The sequence below is a fragment of the Spinacia oleracea genome, chromosome 1, assembly GCF_020520425.1.
Source record: "Spinacia oleracea cultivar Varoflay chromosome 1, BTI_SOV_V1, whole genome shotgun sequence".
In the NCBI taxonomy this organism is placed as follows: domain Eukaryota; kingdom Viridiplantae; phylum Streptophyta; class Magnoliopsida; order Caryophyllales; family Amaranthaceae; genus Spinacia; species Spinacia oleracea.
The window spans coordinates 7,031,064-7,054,349 of NC_079487.1; the positions used below are offsets into that span (position 1 = coordinate 7,031,064).

Below are 23,286 nucleotides of genomic sequence, written 5' to 3' on the forward strand. Positions count from 1 at the left end.
TACTATGAACGGTTGCCCTGAGTTCGAAGGAACGATGGGGCGATGCCGTAGAACAATCCTCTTTATTGCAAGCTTACTGCCTTTACTACTTGTTGGCGATTATGACTATGTCTAGTGGTGAAAGAAGGTCTTTAAGTGAGTTAGTTTGCTTTAGGGAGGGTCAAGTCGAGTACTTTAGAGGTCATGGACGTTCGTGCTAGCCCCCATTCAATTGAGGCAAAGCGATCTTTTGAGTATTGGCTAAGTGCCTAGGAGTGTGAGTGCTCCTTCTGGCAAGGGTACGTGCCCTTATTATTTTTCGATGTGTGCTCATTTTGGCATTTTGATTACTTGGATTCTTCCTTTGACTTAAATTTTTCTTTCGATTTGGATTGCAAGTAAATAAATTTCAAGAAGGGACTTTATTTTTTATTCTTGTTATTCTATAGGCTTTAACATTTTTGCAAATTGGTTGGACCGAATCATGGATTGCCTACGTATCCACCTTAAATAGATTTAATTTGGAATAAGGTCTTGCGTAGTTCTTAGCCAGAAAATAGTTTCATAGAATGCCGATTTTAAACAAGCACGTTCGAGTGGAATCGTAATGTTTGAAATAGGGTGAAATAAGTGTACGAAAATTTTGGAGCGCGCGTATTTTGCGTATTTTATATGATCTTCTACCCCCAAGTGTTCGTTATTCTTCCGCATGTATATAGGAAAATATACGGACACTTTTAGGAATTGGGAGTTGAAAAGTGATAAGCAAGAACGGCGCCCAGGGCTGGGCGTTTATTATTTTTGGCGCCCAGGGCTGGGCGTTGAAAACATGTTCTGGGCTGCCTTTTTGTGCTGCTCCTTTTCGTTTTGTGCCAAATATTTGCGAATCTTTTTTGTGCGGTAAATGCTTTTTTTTTTAGACGAACTTTAAAGGTGCTTTGCAAAGTTTCTTTTTTGTTATTATTTTTCTTTTTTAAGTTAAGCGTAGAATGTACTTTTCATTTGTCTTTTTTTTTTTTAAATTTTTTTTTTATTCGTGACTCAAGACGGCTTGGAAGATGGGTTGAATGAGATAGGATAATTTGTATAGGTATTAGTCAAGCATGAGGATTGAAAAGGGTAGAAGATCGTAGAACTTTATATAGTTTTTGTGGTATGATTTGGATTAGCTGACTCAATTCTTTTCCTTCGTTTACTTGGGTAAATTTCACACTTTGGGAGGTACGGGCTAAGTATTTCATGGCTCTCTCTTTTCGCTCTCCCTTTTCTCTTTCTCTTTTTTTCTTTTTTGCTTGGGATTTCTCCCCCTTTTTATTTGGGCTAAAAGGTAGATGGTTGTGGTCTTTGAGTCACGAGGTGAGACTGAGTGAGCCTCGTTTGGTAGGCCTATAGTGGACCTTTAATTTTAATAGGCCTAGGGTGGACCTTTAAATTGTCTTACTTTGCAAGCGTATTTAGTCGTTCCTTAAAATGTGCAAATAGCGTAGATTCAAAATGTTGTTTTTACTTTATTGAAATTTAACGAAAGAATTACATCGAAAATATTTTTTTTTTCTTTTCAGATTCCAGTTTCCGGGATTTAATTGGAAGTTGTGATTTAGACTCGAACTTTCATTAATTTTTCTGATTATAACCCGTGTATGAATACAAGGAGGTGGCCTATACTCAAAATAATGACGTGGCAGAAGCCTATAATACTTGACCAAGCGACTTTCAGACTTAGGCTAATTGGACCATAACTTTCGTCGGTTGACACTTTAGATTTTAACCCTTGGGTGTTCATTTGTCATGCGTCATTTTGCTTAATGTTGGCAAGGTAGTTAGTTGGGGAGATCGAATTTTCATTTTTGCAAGACTAGAATCATTAGTGCGGCTTCCCTCTTAGTGTGTATTGCTTTACCCCAATGGTAGCTTTATGGCATGCCGATTTGGGTATTTTCATGGTTCGTCATGTTGCATTCATGGAAACTCTTTTAGTCCGTACTTAGGAGTACTTCAAGGAGCGAGTGGCTCGAGAGGACTATGATAGTCGTGACCCGATGTGATCATAAGCATTGAGGCCATTAATAATTTTTTTCTGCCAATGGTATTGACACCTTAGGCTCACTTTGGGGGTTGTGCAACTATGGAGGAATGATTTTCAGAATGTGACTGTTTCCATTTTGCAAATACTTGAATTACATAATATATTCTTTTTATTGGTGAGAGAGAGTATTGAGGCCGTAGATTCTTAGCAAGGGATGACAATTACATATGGGTGCTTATTGATTTAAATGTTAGGAAGGGAGACTCAATATGGTTTAACCTTTTAACTTGCAGAACGACACCAAGCATTAGGACCGATTCTATGTATAAGACAACTAAGACTTAGGATTTAGATTGTACTTTGGCATAGCCTAGTCTAGACTCGGATTTATTTATTTTTTATGCGAACATTAATTTTTCCTTGAAAACTTTTTTTTTGAACATCATTTTTTGAAAACTTTGCCCATGTGACATTCAAGGTCATTTTAATTAGCATGCTCGGTTTTGGTGCCGAACATTGTCGTCATAGGAGGCCTAATGACGACACAAGGAGTTGTTTATTTTATAATTCGTTCTTAGAATCGAGTGCCTTTTTCCATACGTCCTCATAGCAAATTTGTTACGAATTTTTTGTTGCTACGTATACTTTATGCGCGGGTACAGAGGCTGTTGTGCCTGACCAAAAGGCCAGACAGCAACTTCAGCGCCCAGCTCTCGGCGTTGAAAATGATTGGCGCCCAGCCAGGGGCGCTGAAAATGCGTCCCTGACTGGTACTCGTATTCTGTTCGCGTATCCTTTTTTCGTATATACGACTTACTTTTGCGTGCTCGCCTAATAACGTCCTTTACGCGTTGTGCAGCGTTGTGGGATCCGTTACAGGCTGTCCTGGGCGTCGCTTATTTTTGTGGCGATCGCCTGGGGCTGTGGAACACGTATTTTGGTATAACTCTTTGGCCAATTGGTGTTCATGAATGTTTGGGCAATTTTTAGGGTCGTTGGTTCTCTAGTATTAGTTGTCACACACAATCACATAATTCGCTACACATAACTAACATTACAACGTGAAGCAAAATAATATGTCACGTAGTTTATGATAGGCTTCTATGGGTAATATTTGCGCCGTCTTGGTACCGCTTCTATCGTCGATCCAACACATGCCCCGGTCGAGGTAGTGCATTCACGAGCGAATTTCGTCCCAAGAGGCCAATCACGATGTAAGCCAAGGGGGCATGCACCAACGAGGGACCTAATGGGCGAGCGATTGGGTTTGGGACAGGTGTACTACTAGCGAAAGTGCCAAGTGGACAACATTCGGAGCGTATGCACCCCCCGGTTGGCGATGGGTATCCTTATTCCCAACTCCCGAGATGAAACATGCCAAGGGAGCCAAGATTCGTTATGCGGTTCTGTCCGTTCACATTAATATGCTGATTTTCAGGTCGTCCCAACTTGATAGGGAAATAAATGCGGGGTAGGATCGTTTCACCCTTCGGCTATTTTGATTACCTACGAGCACGAGTATTTCATTAACATCCCCAGTGGAGTCACCACTGTGAGGGGGTCGAAAAAGCACGAGGCTAATGCATGACCTCGTCCCTCGTGGGCGTGACGTTATCAGATCAAGTGTAGTTAGATTTCCTGTGAGTTTACACCCAATCGACTAGTAATACAGGAGTCGCCATTCAATTTTTAACGACAATGAGAAAAACTGACAAAACCCGATTATCGTGACATAAAGGGAGTGCAATTATGTTCGACCACGACGGCCATAGGTTCCCTTGTGATCCCTGGTGTGGGGATTGCTCTACGTACACCCGCAGGGCAGAGATTGAGAGTTCGGGGGATTGTAGCTACCGAGAGGAGTGCTCATCGATAATACTCCAAAGGCAGGTTATCCTTACTAGCTCAGCATAAATAATTGAAGGGACATGCGTTAAACTATTAAACTATTCTGAATTTATTTTAGCAATATGCAACACATAATACTAAATCGATCATGATTATCTTATTTAGATTGATTTAAGGTACCTAGCATGATAATTCAATTGTCCGAGGTATTATCTTATTAGGCGTGATAGATCAATCAAATTAATAGTTTGACAATTTTATAAAAGGGTGATAAAAGCGATTAAATCATATGAGGGACACATTACAACGCATCCTTGAGAGGTGCGTTGTGGTTCTCAGAAAACTAACCACTTGGCTTTGCTATTTCTCCTTTTATTTAACGAATCTCGGGTTTCTAAGCAATGTTCTAGTATTTAGGCTTAATTCATCAAGCTACAAGGGGCAGGATGCGTTCTATTCGACTTTTGGGTCGATTGCGACAGAACGCCGGATCAATTTCCCAGCATGAGGCTTAGGCTTAAGGCTACAGTCAATACTCAGGTTATGCAATTGTGTGTTCTTTTTCACGTCGATTTTAGGCTGTATTTATAGGAAAAGGGTGTGTGGAAAGATAGATTTTAAGATACGGATCCAAAAAGAATCCGGAAATAAAATGGCCCCAGGCATTTTCAGCGCCCAGGGCTGGGCGCCGAAGATTTTGGCGCCCAGATCCAGGCGTTGAAAATGGGATCTGGGCCGAGTTCTTTGTCAGATTTGGACTCTTAGAATATGGAGCTTTTGAGATTTATCCGAGTCTTTTAGTGCGTATTAACTTTATGACGGAATGCGTCTGGGCCCGTTACGAACTCTAGGTTCGTTAGGAATTTAGTTAATACGTAACTCTTATTTTTGAATTGTACTAGGAATGCAAATTCTATCTCTTTTAGGATTTATGTTGGAGTGCAACACCTAATTCTGACAGGTTTCTATCTTTTATGACTTTGGCACTTTTAACAACTACCTTTTACGGCAGTTACTATTCTTAGCAGGTTTCTATAAATAGTAGCTTTGGCTGAAATGAGAGGGTGATTGAGATTCGTTTATTTGATAGGAGATGCGTTTCCAAGTGGAGATTTATGTTCTCATCATCGAACCTTCCATTTCGGGAATGGGGACAAAAGTAGGTGTCTACACATTTGTACCCATGGCTATGAGTAATGTGCCCTTGTACTTACCATACATATGAGTTCCATCTATGGTGATTAGGGGTCGACGGTGCTTAAAACCATCGATGGAAGGCTTGAATGCCCAAAACACTCTCAAAAAAATGTGAACGGAAGGATCTTCATTAGAAGCCAAGGTACACCATTCCACGACGGTTCCTGGATTAGAATCTTTTAATGCTTGCATGTATCTAGGAAACTATTCGTAAGATTTCTCCCAATCACAAAAATATATGCTTGCAATAGCCTTTAGTTTCGCTGACCAATCTCTCTTGTAAGTGATAGTATACTTAAACTTGTTTTTCATCGCTTGCACAATAACGCGGATTTTCAAAGAAGGATCGGCACGAATAAGATCTTTTATCTCATTGCATACAAAATCGAAGGAGAGAAGAGGATGATCAATTGAGTTTATGTCACCCAAACAATTACTTGCATAGGGGCCATTATAACTCACAATTCTGAATGACGCAAGACAAGGATCCTTGATTTCATGTAACCTCCATGAGCTTTTGCATGAACTCTTTCTTTTTCACTCAACTACGTACGTATTTTGTGGGCTCACTCTCCAACACCTTAAATGAATGATTTCTAACTATGGAATAAGCTTTGAGTATGTCTTTCAATTGCTCCAACGAATCAAACTCTTGCCCAATAGCAAATTCACCATTGAAAGAGTTGTTGTTGGACCAAGTCCTCCAAGAATCAAGCAAAATCAGATCCAACTCTGCAATATTGTTGAAAACTTGAGATGAAGCGCTTTCTCTTATAGCTTTGTCATTAGCATCCTGCATGTGTATCTTCATCAACATCACTATCCACACCAACCCCTTCATCTCCAAAAAAAATCAACACATATTTGATCTAGCGAATCAAAAACTATCATAGATGGATCACCATTTGTAGCCTCTACATGTGGTGTTTGAGTTGGAGAAGTGAGCTCTGAAATGTGTTCACTAGCATATTGTTCATCAGTAAGAATTCTTGTGAATGAACCCGTAACCCCACTTTGATTTGTCAAGGGCAAGTAGGGAAATTGTCTCACCCATGAATCCATTTCATGAAAGGATTCCAAGTGAGTTTAAGTTTCGGGTTGCTTTGGAAGTTGCTCGATGAACAATTGCATTTGTGGTTGATTATGTTTGAGACATAGCAAGCAACATTGCCTTTAAAGAATTTGTCATCATCCAAAGGAATGGCTACATATGAACCGAGCATCATTGGATACCTCATTAGTAGCTTCAACTCCACATATCTCGAGTCACATCTCATAAGATCATAAACTTTACTCAAAACCCCCTTTATATGTAACACCGCCGCTACTTTGCAAAATTTCCCCTTCCCAATGACAATAAAGAGCATAGTTTGGCAACTCCATATTCTAAACAACAAACAATTAATCAACACACAAATTGGGGGAGAAGATACATGACGTATCTAACCATAAAATTAAACAACATGACACTAGTAATTGACCATATTCTAGTCCCTTATAATTCAATTAGTTTATCATACTAGCATCTAAAATTCAATTAAAAAAAGCCATGGATAATTTTAAAATAATATGAATAATAAAACCGCTAACTCAATTAGCGGTTTGACATACATTAACATCAAAACAAATTGCAATTCATGAATCATGATCATAACACCATCAAACAAACCTAAGCATAATCTTCATTATAACATCATCAAACAAACCAAATCATAATCTCAATTTTTACTCAATTATCAATTAAATTCGAATTTTGCAAAAAAAAATACAAAAAATGAAATTAGGGCTTTACCTGAGAGAAGCCACAACAACGGCCGTCTGCGACAACGGTGGTGCGGAAGAGCACAGTGGTGCGGAATTGTTCACTGGAGAACTATTGGGCCGGTGACGTCGGTGGTTTCCGGCCGCGGACAGTCAGTATGGGGTGGGATGATTTGGAGCACCACCGCCGGAGAGAGAGGAAGGGAAGTATAGATTCGAGCGGGCTTAATTTTTTTTTTTGTTGTGATATTTTGAAACTCGAATAACTTCCGATTTGCTGTAGGGGAAAGAGGTAAACCGCTATCTCAAATAGCGGTTCATTAAAGCATAAACCTCCAACTGAGATATCGGTTAACCTCTATTAACCGCTATCTCAGTTAGCGGTTTTGCACTGGTTTTAAAAAAAATTAGACCGGATTTCTTGCTGACGTGGACGGTATGGTGGGAATTAAGTAAAAAAAGTGGAGCATTTTGGGAATTTAATGTTCTTTAAACAATATTGAAGGAAATCGCTCGTGTTTTGTTCTTTTTCCCTTTATTTGTTGTGTTTTTTTTTTTAAAAAAAAAAATTAAAAAAATTCAGTTTTTGTTATTTTCTTTTTCTTTTGTTCTTTGTGTTTTATAAAAAAGTTGTTGTTCTTTTTTTAATTATTTTGTATTCTTTTTATCTTTTAATCGTTTTTTTAAATTTTTTTTTTTATAATATTATAGATACTTGATTTTTTTTTGTTTTTCTGTTGCATTTTTTACATGATGTTCTTTTTGAAAAATAGTTGTTCTTTTTATAGTTTATAGGAGAGAGAATATGTTCTTTTCATTTTTGTACATTTTCTTTGGTTTTTTAATATTAGTGTTCTTTTCAGGTTTTGGTTAATGTTATTTTCGTTTACTCTATTACGGAGTATGTCTTTATGTTTAGTTTATTACGTTCTTTTTCGTTTTATGCGTCATTTTTGTTTTTTGCTTTTTGTTTGAATGTTTTTGAGTTTTTTTTTTTGGTGTACTACCAGCTTCACTCTTAGGACTAATCCGATTTAGAGCGAGTTCTGAGTGTATATGTTCCAATCCCATTTCAATTATCGTTGCGCGTGATCGAACACGAAATCATCACAACCGATTCAATCTCAACCACCACTGAACCAACAGATTTTGAGTTTTGGTGCAGGATCTATGTGCACCATCCGCGCGTTGAAGAGTCTAAGACCTCCTTGGTACCCTCCTAGCAACGAAGTACGGAAGCTCATCTCTCCTAAAATCTCAATTGCAAAAAACATCTTGTCCAATTTATCACAACCACCAATCACCACCACGCCAGCCACCTACTTCCGAATTCCGGTCACCATATCGTCGGTGAAACTCACCCATTTCCGCCAACCTTCTCCTGCAGTTTTACCATTCGTTGTTCCTCTTTAGTTGGCTCAGCCCAATTGAACTCCTATCCTTGGCTCAGGTACATTCTCACGTTAATCCTCTTTACCCTTTTCAATTCATAATTATTCAAGATTTTCTTAGTTATTTTATCTGAATTATCACTGTACTTGTGTTGTTTTTATCTGCAATTCAAGGGTTACAGTTGGATTATACCAAATTAATCTGTCAATGAAATTTTAGTAATTCGAATTGAGTGGTTTCTGTCAAACATGATAATGAACTGAAGAAATTAAGTTTGATTTTGGTATTAAATATGCTAGATTTGCTTCTGCGCTCAAGAGAGGATGTCAGTTGTTCAGAGCTGTCAACTTTGCCCAACAAGTTTTATAGACTCACTCCAGAGCTCACTGTCCAAGTTTCAAGGTGTTCCTATGCCACTACTTAGGTGCAATTATTCTATTACTTTTGGGAGTCGTAGTTATTGCTCAACCCATAATTTTATACGGTCGTGTGCGATCAATGAGCAGAATTTACCTAGGAAATCCAGATTTCTGCTCAGAAAGGATAATGTTTCAGGGTCGTCTAGTCAAACATCCTATTCTGAGTCAAATAGAAGTGATGGGAGTTCTAGCCAGACATCATTTTCTCAGTCAAATAGAAGCGATGGAAATTCATCGAGTGGTTGGTTAGAAAAGTGGAAGGAAACCCGTCAAAAAACTCCCCCGAAATCACCTAGACTGGCATTGAACTATAGAAGCAGGGATCATATGTTGAATTCATTTAGTGCTAGTGGTGATTCGTCTATCACGCATGATGGGGGAAGTACAATGGACAGGATTGTAAAGAAACTGAAAAAGTTTGGCTACATGGATGATGCTAACGAAAATGATGATAACCAAGAAAGGATGATTGAGAAAGGGTCAGTCGAGGATATATTCTATGTAGAAGAAGGGATGCTTCCTAATACACATGGTGGATTTTCTGAGAATTTCTCATTAGGGATAGAGCAAGGTTTTAACAGCGAGGAAGAAGTACGATTTCCATGGGAGAAACCTGCTGCAAAAGTAGACGAGGCTAAAAACTCAGTTATAAAGAGAAGCAGGACTTATATGGCTGAGCTTACTCTACCAGAGTCTGAGCAAAGGAGGTTAATGAATTTAACTTTGAAAACAAAGCAAAAAGTGAAGATAGGTGGTGGAGGCGTTACACAAGCAACGGTTGATAAAATCCATGAGAAGTGGAAATCCGAAGAGATAGTGAGACTAAAAGTAGAGGGCCCTCCTGCCCTAAATATGAAGCGAATGCACGAGATTCTTGAGGTTTGCATCTTATGGTTTCTGTCTCCTTTACTTTCCATGGAAGTTAATTCTATGCAGTTTAGTTTAGATCGCTAACTCTACCCTTAGGTGAAACTTCTCAGATAAGTAAACATAATATTTATGAAGAAAGTGCTCAAGTTTCATGGTCAGAATTCCTTAACATGGTCGTAATGTTTATCTACTTGTCCAAGTATTACTCGGGGTACCCTTCTATTTCTCGGGCGTAATATCCATATTCTCATCTAGATATTGATACATAGGATGTCTTAGATACTCAATATGTTCCTCTAAAAACAAGATACTCCATAGATTGATAGATGGACTATTTTTTGCATTAGTTTGTGTATTTCACTGGGCAGTTGGCAGCGTGCAAATAAGCTTAGTATCTTATCAAATATTGCTGCGCCGAATAAGCATCATAGGACTTAAAGAGACTGTGCTAAGTAAAAACATGCCCTTCTGTTAATGGAGACAAATCTTCGGTAGCGCTTATGCTGAGGTGGAAATGGAATCCAAGGGCAGGGTAAATCAGCAACCCTTTTGACTAGAGCCTTCAAAGTTGACCCAAACCAGAAACTTAGCCTGATAATCTTTTAAAAATTTTGAGTTTGATAAAGGGTTTATGATGATGAAAGTTATGAAATCAAAGTTACTTGAACTTGGAAAATCTAAAGGACCTTGGTAAGTTTATAGTTCAGGTAGGTGTACGTCAGTATATGAATGACTCAAGAGTCTTAAAAAAATGATCAAATTTTGTGGTTGAACTGACATGAAGCACAAACTTTAAAAAGAATAGAAGTCCTGTAAAGTGCTACATACAAAATACAAAGTACTTAGCTTGCTGTATGAATCTTTCCACTCATATGCACCTTTAATCTCTTTTATTTTGCATGGTCTCCTTCATATTCCATGAAGTTACTAAGGTATAAATTTTACTTTTATCTTCAACATAGTTACTGAACTTCATTGAAAGTTAATGAATATTACTAAGTGGTGATCGGTAAGTAATCACTTATCAAACAGAACTTTTAATCTATCAGGTTAACATTAATTTTTTTTCTTAGGGCTGCTCAATATTTGGCTATTGATTCTTGAGCTTCTTGTTGTAGAAGACAAACTGAGAAGTTAAATCTGTTACATAGAAATATTTTCTTAGTTCAATGATCTTAACCATTCTTCAGGAGAACTCTTTGAAGTTTGTATCAAGTTTCGGAATTTAGAAAGTAAATTGGACCCATAGAAAACCCCCTCTAGTTCTCATTGAGTGAAGGGAACCGGTAAACTCTACCTATGCTTCTGTGGTTAAATAGAGTAATCCATTTGTTTTTATGTCAAGACTTCCTTATAGTATAGGAGTCATATTCTAATAGAAATACGTGTGAAACCTACTAACCTAGCCACTAGTAGAAAATACTAAATGCAGGTAGTATTTTACCTAAATGCAGATAACTTAATATTACTTAAATATTATTTTTCCTAAATTGTCCTTATTCTAATCTAAATCTATGCCCAACCAAAAAGTATAATCACTGTTGTATTTAATGACTTGTAAATTAACAACTATGAAAAGTGTTTAACATTCACCCTACTCTGCAAATCGATGGACAACAAACAACGCAAACGTAATGTTTACAAGTCAGATTTTTTTGTTCTTGCCCAACGTTTATACCAGAGTAGTACTGTAGAATGAATGAGACTAACAAAAACCATACCTCTGGCGATTTTTTCCGGCAGCTTAAATACACCTCCGGACATATAACCCGACGCCTTATACCAACTGCCGGAAATATACACCGGCGGTCTATTCCTACCGCCGGACGTTTTAACCGACAGTTTATTCTTACCGCCGGAAGGCGTCGCCGGCAGCCGTTTCCACCCTCCGGAAAGCGTAGAATCCGGTAGTCGGTAATTCCTCTTTCGTGAACCGTGGCCAGAATAGTGAAAAACCAGAGAGTATACAGGTTGACATCCATTTACAAGCCAAAACAACGCCATCCTGATATTGTGTTTGGTAGGAGACTTGTATGGATCAGTTTCTTCTTCTGCATTCCATTGTTCATGAAACAAAAAAAACCGACTTCCGGTGATAGGAATCGGTACCGGAAGTCGGTAGTGGAAGCCAACTGCCGGTTGGTTATTCCTTTTTGTTTTGTTTTGGAGGTTATCAAAATTTAAAAGGGTGTTTTTGTTTTTCTTTTGTTTTTAAAGTCATTAAACAATTCTACATTTAGCGGTTTTTGTACTGCATTTAGTACATGCGAAGGTGATCTGGTTTGCATGTCCAGAAATTTGTGGTACATGTATATGAGCAACAGAGGCTGTTTTTTGTAGTCCAAAAGAATAAAAAGGCTGGAATCTCCAAGTTTCTGTTGTCATGTCTGTGAGCGCAGGGACTTCTCTGTCTGCACACTGCATACAACTGGATTCTTTTATGGCTATTAAAAGCTTCTCCTTTCCTGCTAGCTTTGCTGATTTTCTGGACTTGTGGAGCTTGAAGAGGAAATACATGAAGTTATCAAGACGAGTTGAAAGTCCCATATCAATAGATTTTTGCCTCATGAAGAGCCAAAACTCAATTAATGACCTTGTGAACAAAAGCAGAGAGATTTGGTGGATGCTCCCATGCCCATTTCCAAGAAAAGATGAAATACACTTCCAACCATATATTACTAGCAGTTCACCTGATTATAATGCTCTGACCAATAAATTTGGGTACATCCAGTAGAAGTTGCCGATCAGTTCTATTTCTACTAGCTTACCTGTTTATGTGCTGAGTGGAATCCTGGATAACTCCTGTCTTCCAATATTCGTCTCTTTCATGATGAACTAGTTACTAGCATACTCCTCATATTTTCTGACTTCCGTGAATATTCCACTCTCATTTTAATGTATTAACCAGTTTAATACTTTATTAACTATCTCATTGACTTGGCTATACATTAATGCATGAGGAAATAAGGTTGTTTGGGCCTTCCTCATGTTGCCTTTTTTTTTTTTTTTCTTCTTATACGAAGTATAATAAACTCTAATTAGGGAAAGAAGTTGTTCTGCGGAAACTGGGAACATCATTGATGAATTTCTTCAGAAGAGAAGAAATTTTAAAATCTGTACCCTCCATGAAGCTCCTAGATCTTTTGTTTCTCTGGCCTATCCCGTGACCATAACTGCATGAAATATTGGGCCTATAAAATGTTGTCTTTAGTCTTTCTTTTGTACCCATGGCTGCCAAAGAAAGTAGGTTGCTGAAAACTTACTGCTTTATTAACCATTGAAACATTCCAACTTTTTCTTTTATGCTCCCACTATCTTTCTGAAAATTTTCTGTTTATCATTCACTGCTTGTCCACCGACAGTAGGACCCTTAGAATTGTTTTTCTATTCCATGTAAGTTCGGTTATAGCATTAGAATGCCTGTTTCTTCTACTTTTTATTTTTCATTATGTGATGATGCAAACATTGGTGTGCAGTGCATGTGTAGGCGGTGTAGCCACATAAATGAAATTTGCTAATATTTTTTTCCCTTTTAGCAATGAAAGAAAGTTGATTATTTCCATGGGGATGGAAATTCATGTTTATTGTTCATAACTATCTTACTATGTCAAATTTAGTGTCTTATCTCGTCTTCTATTTATAAATGTTCTGTTCTCATTGCATTTTTCGTTGAACTTCTTGTAATTGTTGCTTTGGAAACTTTTAGTTTCCTGTACATTTGTTGACATTATTCTTCATTTCCAATCCAGAGGAAAACCGGCGGTCTTGTTATTTGGAGGTCAGGGACATCTGTGTCTCTCTATCGTGGAGTGAGCTATGAAGTTCTTTGGCGCACATCTAAGAAAATTGGAACTCAGGTTTCTGGCCGTTTGTTGCTTGATCAAAATACAAGAATTCCTTCACAAAATGATTCTTATGACAGTAAACATTCTCCACAAGAAAGACTCCACAAAACTGGCGATGATAAAAAAGATTCTGGACCTTTAACTGAAGTTAAGTATGAGGATGAAATAGACAAGTTATTATCTGATCTTGGGCCGCGATATGCAGACTGGCCAGGGGACAGCCCATTACCCGTAGATGCTGATTTACTCCCAAATCTAGTTCCTGGCTACCAACCACCATTTAGGTTGCTCCCGTACGGAGTTAGACGTACTCTTGGAATGAAGGAGTCTACATCATTAAGAAGGATTGCTAGAACACTCCCCCCTCATTTTGCTCTAGGTATGCTAGCTCTTTTCAGTTCTACTTGCTGGATGCTTCTTAGTTTTCTGTCAACTGTGCAATAAGGTTTTGTCTTCAGGCAGAAGTAGGCAACTAGAGGGTTTGGCAGCCGCCATTGTGAAGTTATGGGAAAGAAGTTCCATAGCAAAAGTTGCACTGAAGCGTGGTGTTCAGCTTACAACAAGCGAGAAAATGGCTGAGGAAATCAAGGTGAGCTAATGGGTGTTGATTGTTTTCTCATTATGTGGAATGAGATATCTCCCTGAATCATATTTTGTTGATTTGCAATGCCCTGATCCAATGTACAGTCTCTCTCCAGGATCAATTAGTCTATTGCCATTAGTAGTTCGGCAGTTTGATATTGTCAAATATTTTCCATTTTCAGCATGTATTTTATATTGTCTTTAAATTTAATGCAGAGGTTGACTGGGGGAATATTACTTTCCAGAAACAAGAACTTCCTGGTATTTTACAGGGGCAAGGACTTTTTATCATCAGATGTCACTAAAGTTTTACTAGAAAGGGAGAAGTTGGTAAAGGACCTTCAGGATGAAGAGGAGCAGGCACGAACAAGAGCCTCTGGCTCATTTATACCTTCTGTTGGAAGTAGAGAACATTATAGAGCTGCTGGTACACTTTCTGAAACTTTGGATGCAAATAGTAAATGGGGGAAGAGGCTTGATGATCATCAGGCAGAAAAGATGCTGAGGCAAGCTGAAGTAATGAGACATGCCAAACTTGTCAGGAAGCTGGAAGGGAAGCTTGCTTTTGTAAGTTCCTTCACTTTCTTATCATAATGGACGAGAAAGGAAATAAGTAAAATCACTTAAAGTGACATTTCTCTCTCTCCTGCTCTTGTTAGTGATACCCACATAGACAAAAGCATGTGTGCCCTATGCATACCCACTAAGTTTTCTTTCTTATTAGGAGGATTATTCCCCCCTGAAAAAGAAAGTGAGCGTTACAGTTCAAGAGTGATCAAGTAACCCTTTCGGATTCGAAGAAACACACAATGTTTCCCTTGATTATATTGTTAACAAGATTTTAATAAAAGTTTCCAGACTTTCAAGTAGAAACTTCGTGCATCTAATTTGTCTTAGTTTTAGACTTTTAGTACAAATGTTGCATTTTAAGTACTCAATATAGCTCAGAAATGAGTTCTAAAATACTAGCAGAATTCCAAAGAAGTACAACTATAAGTCTTTTACAGACCGTGTTCCCCTACATCTTTGTATGATTAAGAAAAATTTAACAAGAGTTTTCAAGCTCTCTAACCGAACTTTCCTTCATCTAATCTGGCTTTGGTTTAGTACAAATGGTGTACTAGTCCTCAATATACTTCAGATATGATTTTGAAAATATTAGCAGAATCCCACAGGCCATAGGGGTGCAGAGAATATGTAGCTTTATTACCTGTAAGCTTCCACCCGTTACCAGTATGCAGTTCCAAGGTTGCTGCTATACCTCAACCTTAGCCAATCAGATTTCTTCTCCTCTCCTAGCTTTCCAGTTAGTCTCTTTCTCGAAACATTCTAGAAATCAAGTACATCCTTTTTCTTTATCCTTTCTTCATTGATTTGGGAAATGGAAACATAAGCACGAGGAGAAATTTTCACGAGGAGACGGAAACATGTGTACCCCGTTTCTGAAAGTATTTGGAACCTGTTTCCATCCCTAAGGCAATGTATTGTGCATCAATGTACTGTTGCTCTTATAGTCTTATGTTTCTGAAAATCAACACATCTTGTATCTGTATTGAGGCATCAATTTCTCTAGCACAAGTTTAGTCTTGAGACTTTTGACTTTGATAAATATAGAGGGTCTGAGATCTTTACTCCCTGTTCTGTAAATCTGGAGCTTTCTCATCTCTCCTAGAGGGTAGTTAGCTTTGTGAAGACCCGTAACAGCTCGTGTGAGAATATACCGAGGCATGTGAGGAGGTTTAGTGGTGGCATGAGATGGTGCATTGAACAATAGTTGAGGATGAATGCTTGGAGGCATGGGTGATGGTACGACGCAAAATGTCATGTTCATGTTGCAGCGAACAATTAAATTCAAGAGGTGTATTGAAAGGATTTCTTGCTCAATTTTTTGTAAAATCGGCAACATGTGAATTTTGTTTGGCATGGAAGATTTAGATTATAACATTCATGATGCTGCAGAACATTTTAATTAAATATTGCGGCTGGAATGCTGGATGTCCTATCTAGGAAAAAGGAAGCTCCTGACAAAGAAGCTGAAGGTCATACTTGTGAGGGCTCACATAATTATCAGTTATTGCCTGTACCAGTTCTCAGGTTAATATATTCCATGTCGAATTTATTGGGGCTCTGGTTAAGAGCGGAGAGGTCAGAAATTGGTAAGGCTACCACAATGTACAAAGAAGATATAAACCCTGCTAGATTTCATTTTAAGGACAAGATACAGCTTGAATAAAAGCCTTTTTCTGTTTTCCTTAAAAAAAAAAGCCTTTTTCTATTTATGTAGAAAATAAAAGTGCAGTAAGGAGATTCATATTCCATGCTTGGTCTTAATTATGTGGTTTAGGACCTTAAGATATGTTTGTTACATATACTTTGCCCCCCAGTATAATGTGAAGATGTTTTAGGAGACTTTAGAAAAAACTTCCCCTTTGGTTCAACCGCTAATATATAATGTGTGTTTAAAGGTAATGTAGAAGGGTAATCTTAAAGCTAAGGAAACAAGGAAACCAAAAAGGAAAATAGTCTAATAATCTAATAACCTCTTCTTTGACAGGTATCTTTATCCTTTTTTTTGTATTAATCGTTTTCTCTTGAGGTTGGATGGTAATTGGTTAATGGATGGTGTTACAGTGTTAATCTACACTATATTCTGTACGTGGTTTGTTCTTAGCTTCCTTTTTCATTGAGATATAATTGGACATTTGGACAATTGATTTCTTTTTGGATGAATAAGAATATTTGATGCATAATTAATCTGGGACCTATAGAATCCTGATGCCTGAAAATTTCTCCTACAGAAATTATACTATCTCTGTAGGGTGAAGGTTTAATCATGCATTATTGTGGTTACCTCGCATTTAATTTCAACACAGTATTCTTTTATTAAATAAATAACCTCACGCTCTTACATCTTTTTATGACATAAAGCTCTAAAAAATGTCTGCAGGCTGAAAGGAAGCTACTGAAAGCAGAAAAAACGTTGTCAAAAGTGGAAGAGTTCTTGAGACCAGCAGATCAACAGCTGGATCCTGAGAGTATTACTGATGAAGAGAGATTTATGTTCAGAAAGCTTGGTTTGAGGATGAAAGCATTCCTACTTCTTGGTATGGGTCGTTGTGGAATTTGTATATTACCTGTCTGGTGTTATAAACTGATGCGGCATAGTGATTTTCCTGTTTCAGGTAGACGTGGAGTTTTTGATGGTACAGTTGAGAATATGCATTTGCATTGGAAATATCGTGAGCTTGTTAAGATAGTTTTGAAGGCAAAGAATTTTGAAGATGTTAAAAACATTGCTTTAGCACTTGAAGCTGAGAGTGGTGGCGTCTTGGTTTCTGTTGATAAAATTTCCAAAGGTTATGCTATCATAGTATTCCGAGGAAAAGATTATATGCGTCCTCCTACACTGAGGCCAAAAAACCTTTTGACTAAGAGGAAGGCTTTAGCACGTTCCATTGAGCTGCAAAGGCGTGAGGTACTTTTCTGCACTTGTGTTACTAATTAGTGGATGGAGCTGGTGGTTTCACATGATGTTTTTTTGATAGGTTGAAACTCACAGTTTTCGCTTTTAATGAGTAATGCCAAATAATCGATATTAATTTGAACTTTATTAAGAATGGTTGACTTGCACAAGGGCCAAGGGGTAGATATTTACTTACAGATGCTAAAAATAATGGAGATGGGAGGAACTGAGGGTCTCATACAGCACCTTCGGAGAAGCCTAAATAAAGAACCTAGAATATATTTTCTTATTGCTTTGATTATTTTTAATTCATGAAGTAGCAGATGGAGATTCTTATACTACATGAGTAGGTGACTTTCTGAAAATAATTATACCTTTGATTAATAACCCCGTAAGTAACTCAGAATATAAATTGGTTGCAAGTCTTGAGTTGCTACCTGCAGTTGTTGACATGTAAGTGAGTTGCTACGTGCAATTCTTAACAAGTTAACATTGTTATTCTAATTATAGTGTGAGGTCATTCAATTTCCAACACTCTGCCTTGAGTTAAATACTTGGATTAACTCTAAAATAGCTTCGCCACGTTTTCCCACGTAGATACATAGTAAAGCATGGTAGTATATTAATACTGTGAAAAACAGTGAGAACAGATGCACAAGGTGGACATAGCTACTAAAAGATGGTGAAGAGGTGTTTGGAGTTCTAGGATTTTCAGCCGTGGGAAAGTTCCTGAAATAGAAGCCCTCAGCCCTGAAATCAACCCTGAAATCATAAGAGAATAAATGGACTCCTCAAAAACAATTTTAGTTTAGATTATCATTTTATCCTCTGAAACATTTCCCTATTTTCTTTCATGCATGCCATCTTCGAATTATTCTTCATCATTTTACCTTTTATTTACAGGCTCTTTTGAAGCATGTTGGATTGTTGCAGCGGAACGTAGAGAAACTAAAATCTGAAATTGTAAGGCCTTAATTTGTGCAATTAGCAAAATTCATATTCCATACTTTCCCTCCTTTTATGTTCCTAACAGGACAATGGACATTACCTTGGACTTAACTGTATTAGGAACACATGGACGTCATTGAAGAAGAGAAAGACGAAAAAGAAGAGTTATATGATAGATTAGATGCAGCATATTCTACAGAAGACGAGGATATAGAGGTCAAATTCTTGTAATTTTCGTCCTTTAATTTGGATCGATGCAGCCATATAACATATTCAGCTAGTTTGTTTTTCTTTTATTTGACTGACTGTGGTATTCTATTCTGTAGGAGGAAGAAGACGAAGCATACCTAACAACCTACGGCGACGAGGATGAAAGTGAGATGGAGGAGTTGTAGTGATAATCTCATTCCATAACTAACTACGACAAGTAATTCCAGTTTCAGTCAAATGAAGCAGAAGCAACAGCAGCAAAGGTTAAGGTGCATTACAGAGACAGCAATTGTAGATAAACTTTGAAGTTGCAATTGAATTATTTTGTAAATATATGCTTGTAAATTACTTATGCAGGATACTATAGCTAATTCTTATTATAAACCTCTAATTCATCATCTTTGTCGAAAACAGTTAGCATCCATCATTAATGCAGGATACTGATTTTTATTATAAGCTCTTTATCTTCTTACTTCTTACACTAGTAGTCGGTTTTACTATTTGAGCATTTGATCAAATTAATCAAGTACTCTGTAATATATTTATTTGCAAAAATGTACAGTACAACCTAATTAAGCTAGGGTTATTGAGGCTAGGGAGAACCTTCTAGGAAGGACCTCCCGAGGCACCCAAAAACCGAGAATAAAAAATTGAGACTAAATCCGAGTTAAAACTAGCTTACAAGTACTCAACCTAGTAAAAAGTTTTCTATCCGAGATACATAATCTTCGTTGTTGTTGTTGTTGTTGTTGAAACCTGCTGCATCCATTGTTGGAAAGTCCGATGATGTCCCGATAAATTGTTGAACATTTAGGTAGGAAGTCCATTTGTTTTCCTCTGACGATAAGACTCTTTCAAAATTACCATCATCAGTAGTAGCAGTAATATTAGTCGTATTCTTGTTGTTGAAATCCCAATCGATCTCCGACGAAAAATCATTGAAATCAATCGTGGCGAGTACTTCATCAATCTCCTTATCAGCATAATTAGCTTCCATAATCTCCTTATCAGCATAATTAGCTTCCATAATCTCCTTATCAGCATAATTACTATCTTCCATAATCTCCTTATTCATAATCTTCATTGTTTCAAAAACTACTTCATTATTTGGCCTAATTGTTCCATGTTGTTAATGCAAATCTTCTTGCTTCCCTCCAACAACAGACAATCTCCTTTTCTTTTGTTCTTCAAGATTGTGTTCGAATATCTCACCACATTCCCTTCTTTTGTCTCCACTTTCTTGTAAACATGGCATAATGCAATTATACTTTCCTGTTATTACAAAACAAATCCAATCCATTAATTAGTTCCTCGATCGTATAATTTGATATTTTTCGCATTAAAAAACCAAACTAAGCCAAACATAAAACATATATAAACTAGACGTAAGATGTATTATATATGTGATAATTTGTAACATGCATCCGAAAATATTATACGCGACTATATGTTCGATAGAATTTTAATGCAAGCAAAGAAAACCTATTACGTAAGATGTATTCATTCAACCATGATATAATATAATCTTAGGTTATCGATCGAACTTACATTGTTGATATTTTTGCTGTTTTGGGATAGGGCTACGTCCTTGATTGATCCCAGAAACACTAGAATCTTTGCATGGATACTTTTTCAAATTTTGAAATTTGAATTGTCTTCTTGAACCAACTTTTCTCTCCTTCTCTTCATTCTCCACTAAGCAATCAATCGTTGTACTTTTACTCGTCCAACTTCATTTTCTGGCTATTTCTCTTTTTATCTTCTTATCAGATCCTTTACACTTAGTAAAAAAGTAGAATTCTTTTTGTTCTGAACCTTCGAATATCTCTTCGGGAGTCTTGTTTTAATAAAGATCGATGTCCAACACAAAATCTTGGTACGTATGTAATGATTCGAGACCGAAAAGTAACCTTTGAGGAAGAAAATAAGTGAATATTTCTCGAGTTGTGGGTTGAAAAACGAAGCCGGGTAATGGTGATGATGGTGAAGGTGAGTTCGTCATGCTAATGGAATTTGGTTGAGTCATGGTTCTGACGAGGGATTTCGATAATGATGAGATTTGATTTTGATTTTGTAACCCAACGTATAATTAGTAGGAGTATTATTTCTCTTATAATTCGATTTTGTTGTTTTGAACGAGTTAATTAGTAATTACTAATTAGGGTATATTTATATAGGAAAATTAATGCCTAGCTTGAGAACGAAAGAAATTAAATTCTATCAGATTAGATCACTTAGTTTGTTACGATACAGTGGTGTTATGGTATGTTTTAAGATAACAAAATTTGTAATAGAATATTCTAGTATATATGCAGATTAACTTAGACAACAACAACAAATACAACGAAGATTATGTTTCTTATTGGATAATTTTTTTTTTACTAGGTTGAGTAGTTGTAAGCTAGTTTTAACTCGTATTTAATTAGGCTCAATTATCACTTAGTTTAATTGGGGAAGGTCCTTCCTAGAAGGTTGGTAATGAGTCATTTTATTTGTTTGATTCTCGGTTTTTGGGTGCCTCGAGAGGTCCACCCTAAAAGGTTCGCCCTAGCCTCAATAACCCTAGCTTAGGTTGTACTGTACAATTTTTTTTGGCAAAGCAATATATTAGTTGTAGATAATAATTTAGTTTGATGAAATGCTCAAATAGTAAAACTGACTACTAGCTTAGTGTAAGAACTAAAAAGATGAATGAAAGAGCTTATTGTTCCGGTTATACTGTTCCAAATCCATAACCGGAACACTTATAATACGGAGTAACAATTAGTATCCTGCATAAAAATAAACGATGGATGCTAAGTGTTTTCGACAAAGACGATTATATATGTAATTCCATCTTAAGTTTTGGAAATTACCTGTTTAATTAGTCGTACTCAGCCTTGCAACTATCAGCATGCCTCACACGAGCAACAAGACTGCTGCCAAACAAGATCATAACTACATCAACAGTGCAAGCATGTAGTTTGTTAGGTTATGACAAATATAAAGCATATATATTTCATGCGGAACAACCATAAAGGCAGGAATACAAATTAATTGCCACATAACAATTAGCATAATTTAGGATGCATACATTTGTAGTGTGCCCTCCCTAGCTGCTCCCGAACCGAACAAGAACAAGTTTAGGACTCCAAGTGTAGTCCCTTCATAGATAATCCACAGCACGTTCGGATCCGCCTTAGATTTAATTAACTAGGATTCAACCTAAGGTTTATTCGAATATAATTTGTGGCAAATTATTAACTTTAGTTTTAACCTTAAAACTATATGAATACTTGAATGGATTGATTATAAATTGTAAATGCCATCACCTATTTATAGGGTAGGATTATCGGAACTAGAAACCTACTAGGATTCAATTAATCTAATCTTATTAGAATCAGATATTAATTAAAACTATTGAGTTAATGTTTAATTCAACAACTAACTCTAGTAGTTTTAGAAAATTAATCTTTAATCTCATCCTAATCTCTTAAAGATTCGATGCATGCACGAACTTAACGCACACACGCACGCACATCCCAAGAGGGGCGCTGGGCGCGCGCGCGCGGAGTGCTCGGCCCAGCAGCGCTGCAGCCCAGGAGTGGGTGTGCCAGCCTGCTGGCCTCGCTGGGCCTGGCCTTGCGCTTTGCTTGGCTGGGCCTTGCGATGCTTGCGGGCTCCCTTGCTTCCTTGCTGCGCGCGGGCTTTGCAAGGCGCAGGCCTGGCTTCGTGCTGGGCCTTGCGTCTAGCAAGCTCGTCCGATGTTCATTTCGTACGACGCGCTTCCGATTAATTTTCCGATTCCGGAATTCATTTCCGATTCGAACAATATTTAATATTTCCGATTCCGGAATTAATTTCCGTTTCAAACAAATATTTAATATTTCTGATTTCGATAATATTTCCGATTCCGACACTATTTCCGTTTCCGGAAATATTTCCGATTCCGGCAATATTTCCATTCCCGGTAATATTTTCCGATACGTACCATGTTTCCGTTTCCGGCAACATCTACGACTTGGATAGTATTTATATTTCCGATACGATCCATATTTCCGTTTCCGGCAATATCCACTACTAGAAAATATGTATTTAACGACAATTAACTAACGTCAGACTCGATATTCAGTCGTGAAAAGCATGAGCACGCTACAATATTACGACCAAAAATAAGTTCGTCATAATCGGTGATTAAAAAAAAGAAAAGATAAAAAAAATAAACTTTTTGTTCGTCGTTATTTCCGATTCTCTGCAACTTCACTTTTGTGTTTCAAAGGCAGCCCGCAAATTTCACTCATCTCTAACCTAAAATCCTTCGTTGAACGACGACGCCCCTCAATTGGTTCTATTCTCAAATTCTTTTTCCTTCTTCCTCTCTCGCTATGGAATTTTCATGGACGGCGAGTTTGTTCTTTGATCTCAACTTCTTCGTCAGGTTTATGCAGATTACAGTGATTTAAATGGCATTTTCTATCTTATTTTTATTCTACGGCCAATGTTTTTATCCTTTGAAATCGGGTCATTTCCATTTTGGTGGCGGGGGAGAATAAAGGGAGGAGTAATTAGTTTCTGATTTTACTACTCAAGATTCAAATTGAATGTTTTTAGGAGGTTTTGGGGCTCTTTCCTCCCTTTTACTTTCACATGATGAATATTTTCTATTCTTCTTCTCATTGAATTTTGGGCTTAACTTGGAGATGAAAACTTCAACCGGTGTTTGTCATTGTAGCACATAAACATGAATTTTAATAATTTCAGGTACCC

At 37.3% G+C, this 23,286-nt stretch overlaps 2 protein-coding genes across 2 annotated transcripts; one reads left to right on the top strand and one right to left on the bottom strand.

Annotated features, from left to right (window-relative positions):
* Positions 1–7,936: 7,936 nt before the first annotated feature.
* On the top strand, positions 7,937–18,996 carry LOC110776409 (CRM-domain containing factor CFM3A, chloroplastic/mitochondrial). Its single transcript, XM_021980973.2, has 10 exons — positions 7,937–8,261; positions 8,503–9,501; positions 13,242–13,716; positions 13,796–13,926; positions 14,136–14,486; positions 16,867–17,023; positions 17,102–17,394; positions 18,286–18,345; positions 18,451–18,546; positions 18,657–18,996. The coding sequence occupies exons 2-10, from the start codon at positions 8,527–8,529 to the stop codon at positions 18,723–18,725; spliced, it is 2,607 nt and encodes an 868-aa protein (XP_021836665.1). The 5' UTR covers positions 7,937–8,261; positions 8,503–8,526; the 3' UTR covers positions 18,726–18,996.
* A 62-nt stretch (positions 18,997–19,058) lies between these two features.
* LOC130466248 (uncharacterized) lies at positions 19,059–21,307 on the bottom strand. Its single transcript, XM_056834976.1, has 2 exons — positions 20,089–21,307; positions 19,059–19,812 (listed from the first exon to the last, which is right to left on the bottom strand). The coding sequence occupies exon 2, from the start codon at positions 19,622–19,624 to the stop codon at positions 19,229–19,231; it is 396 nt and encodes a 131-aa protein (XP_056690954.1). The 5' UTR covers positions 19,625–19,812; positions 20,089–21,307; the 3' UTR covers positions 19,059–19,228.
* Positions 21,308–23,286: the final 1,979 nt, after the last annotated feature.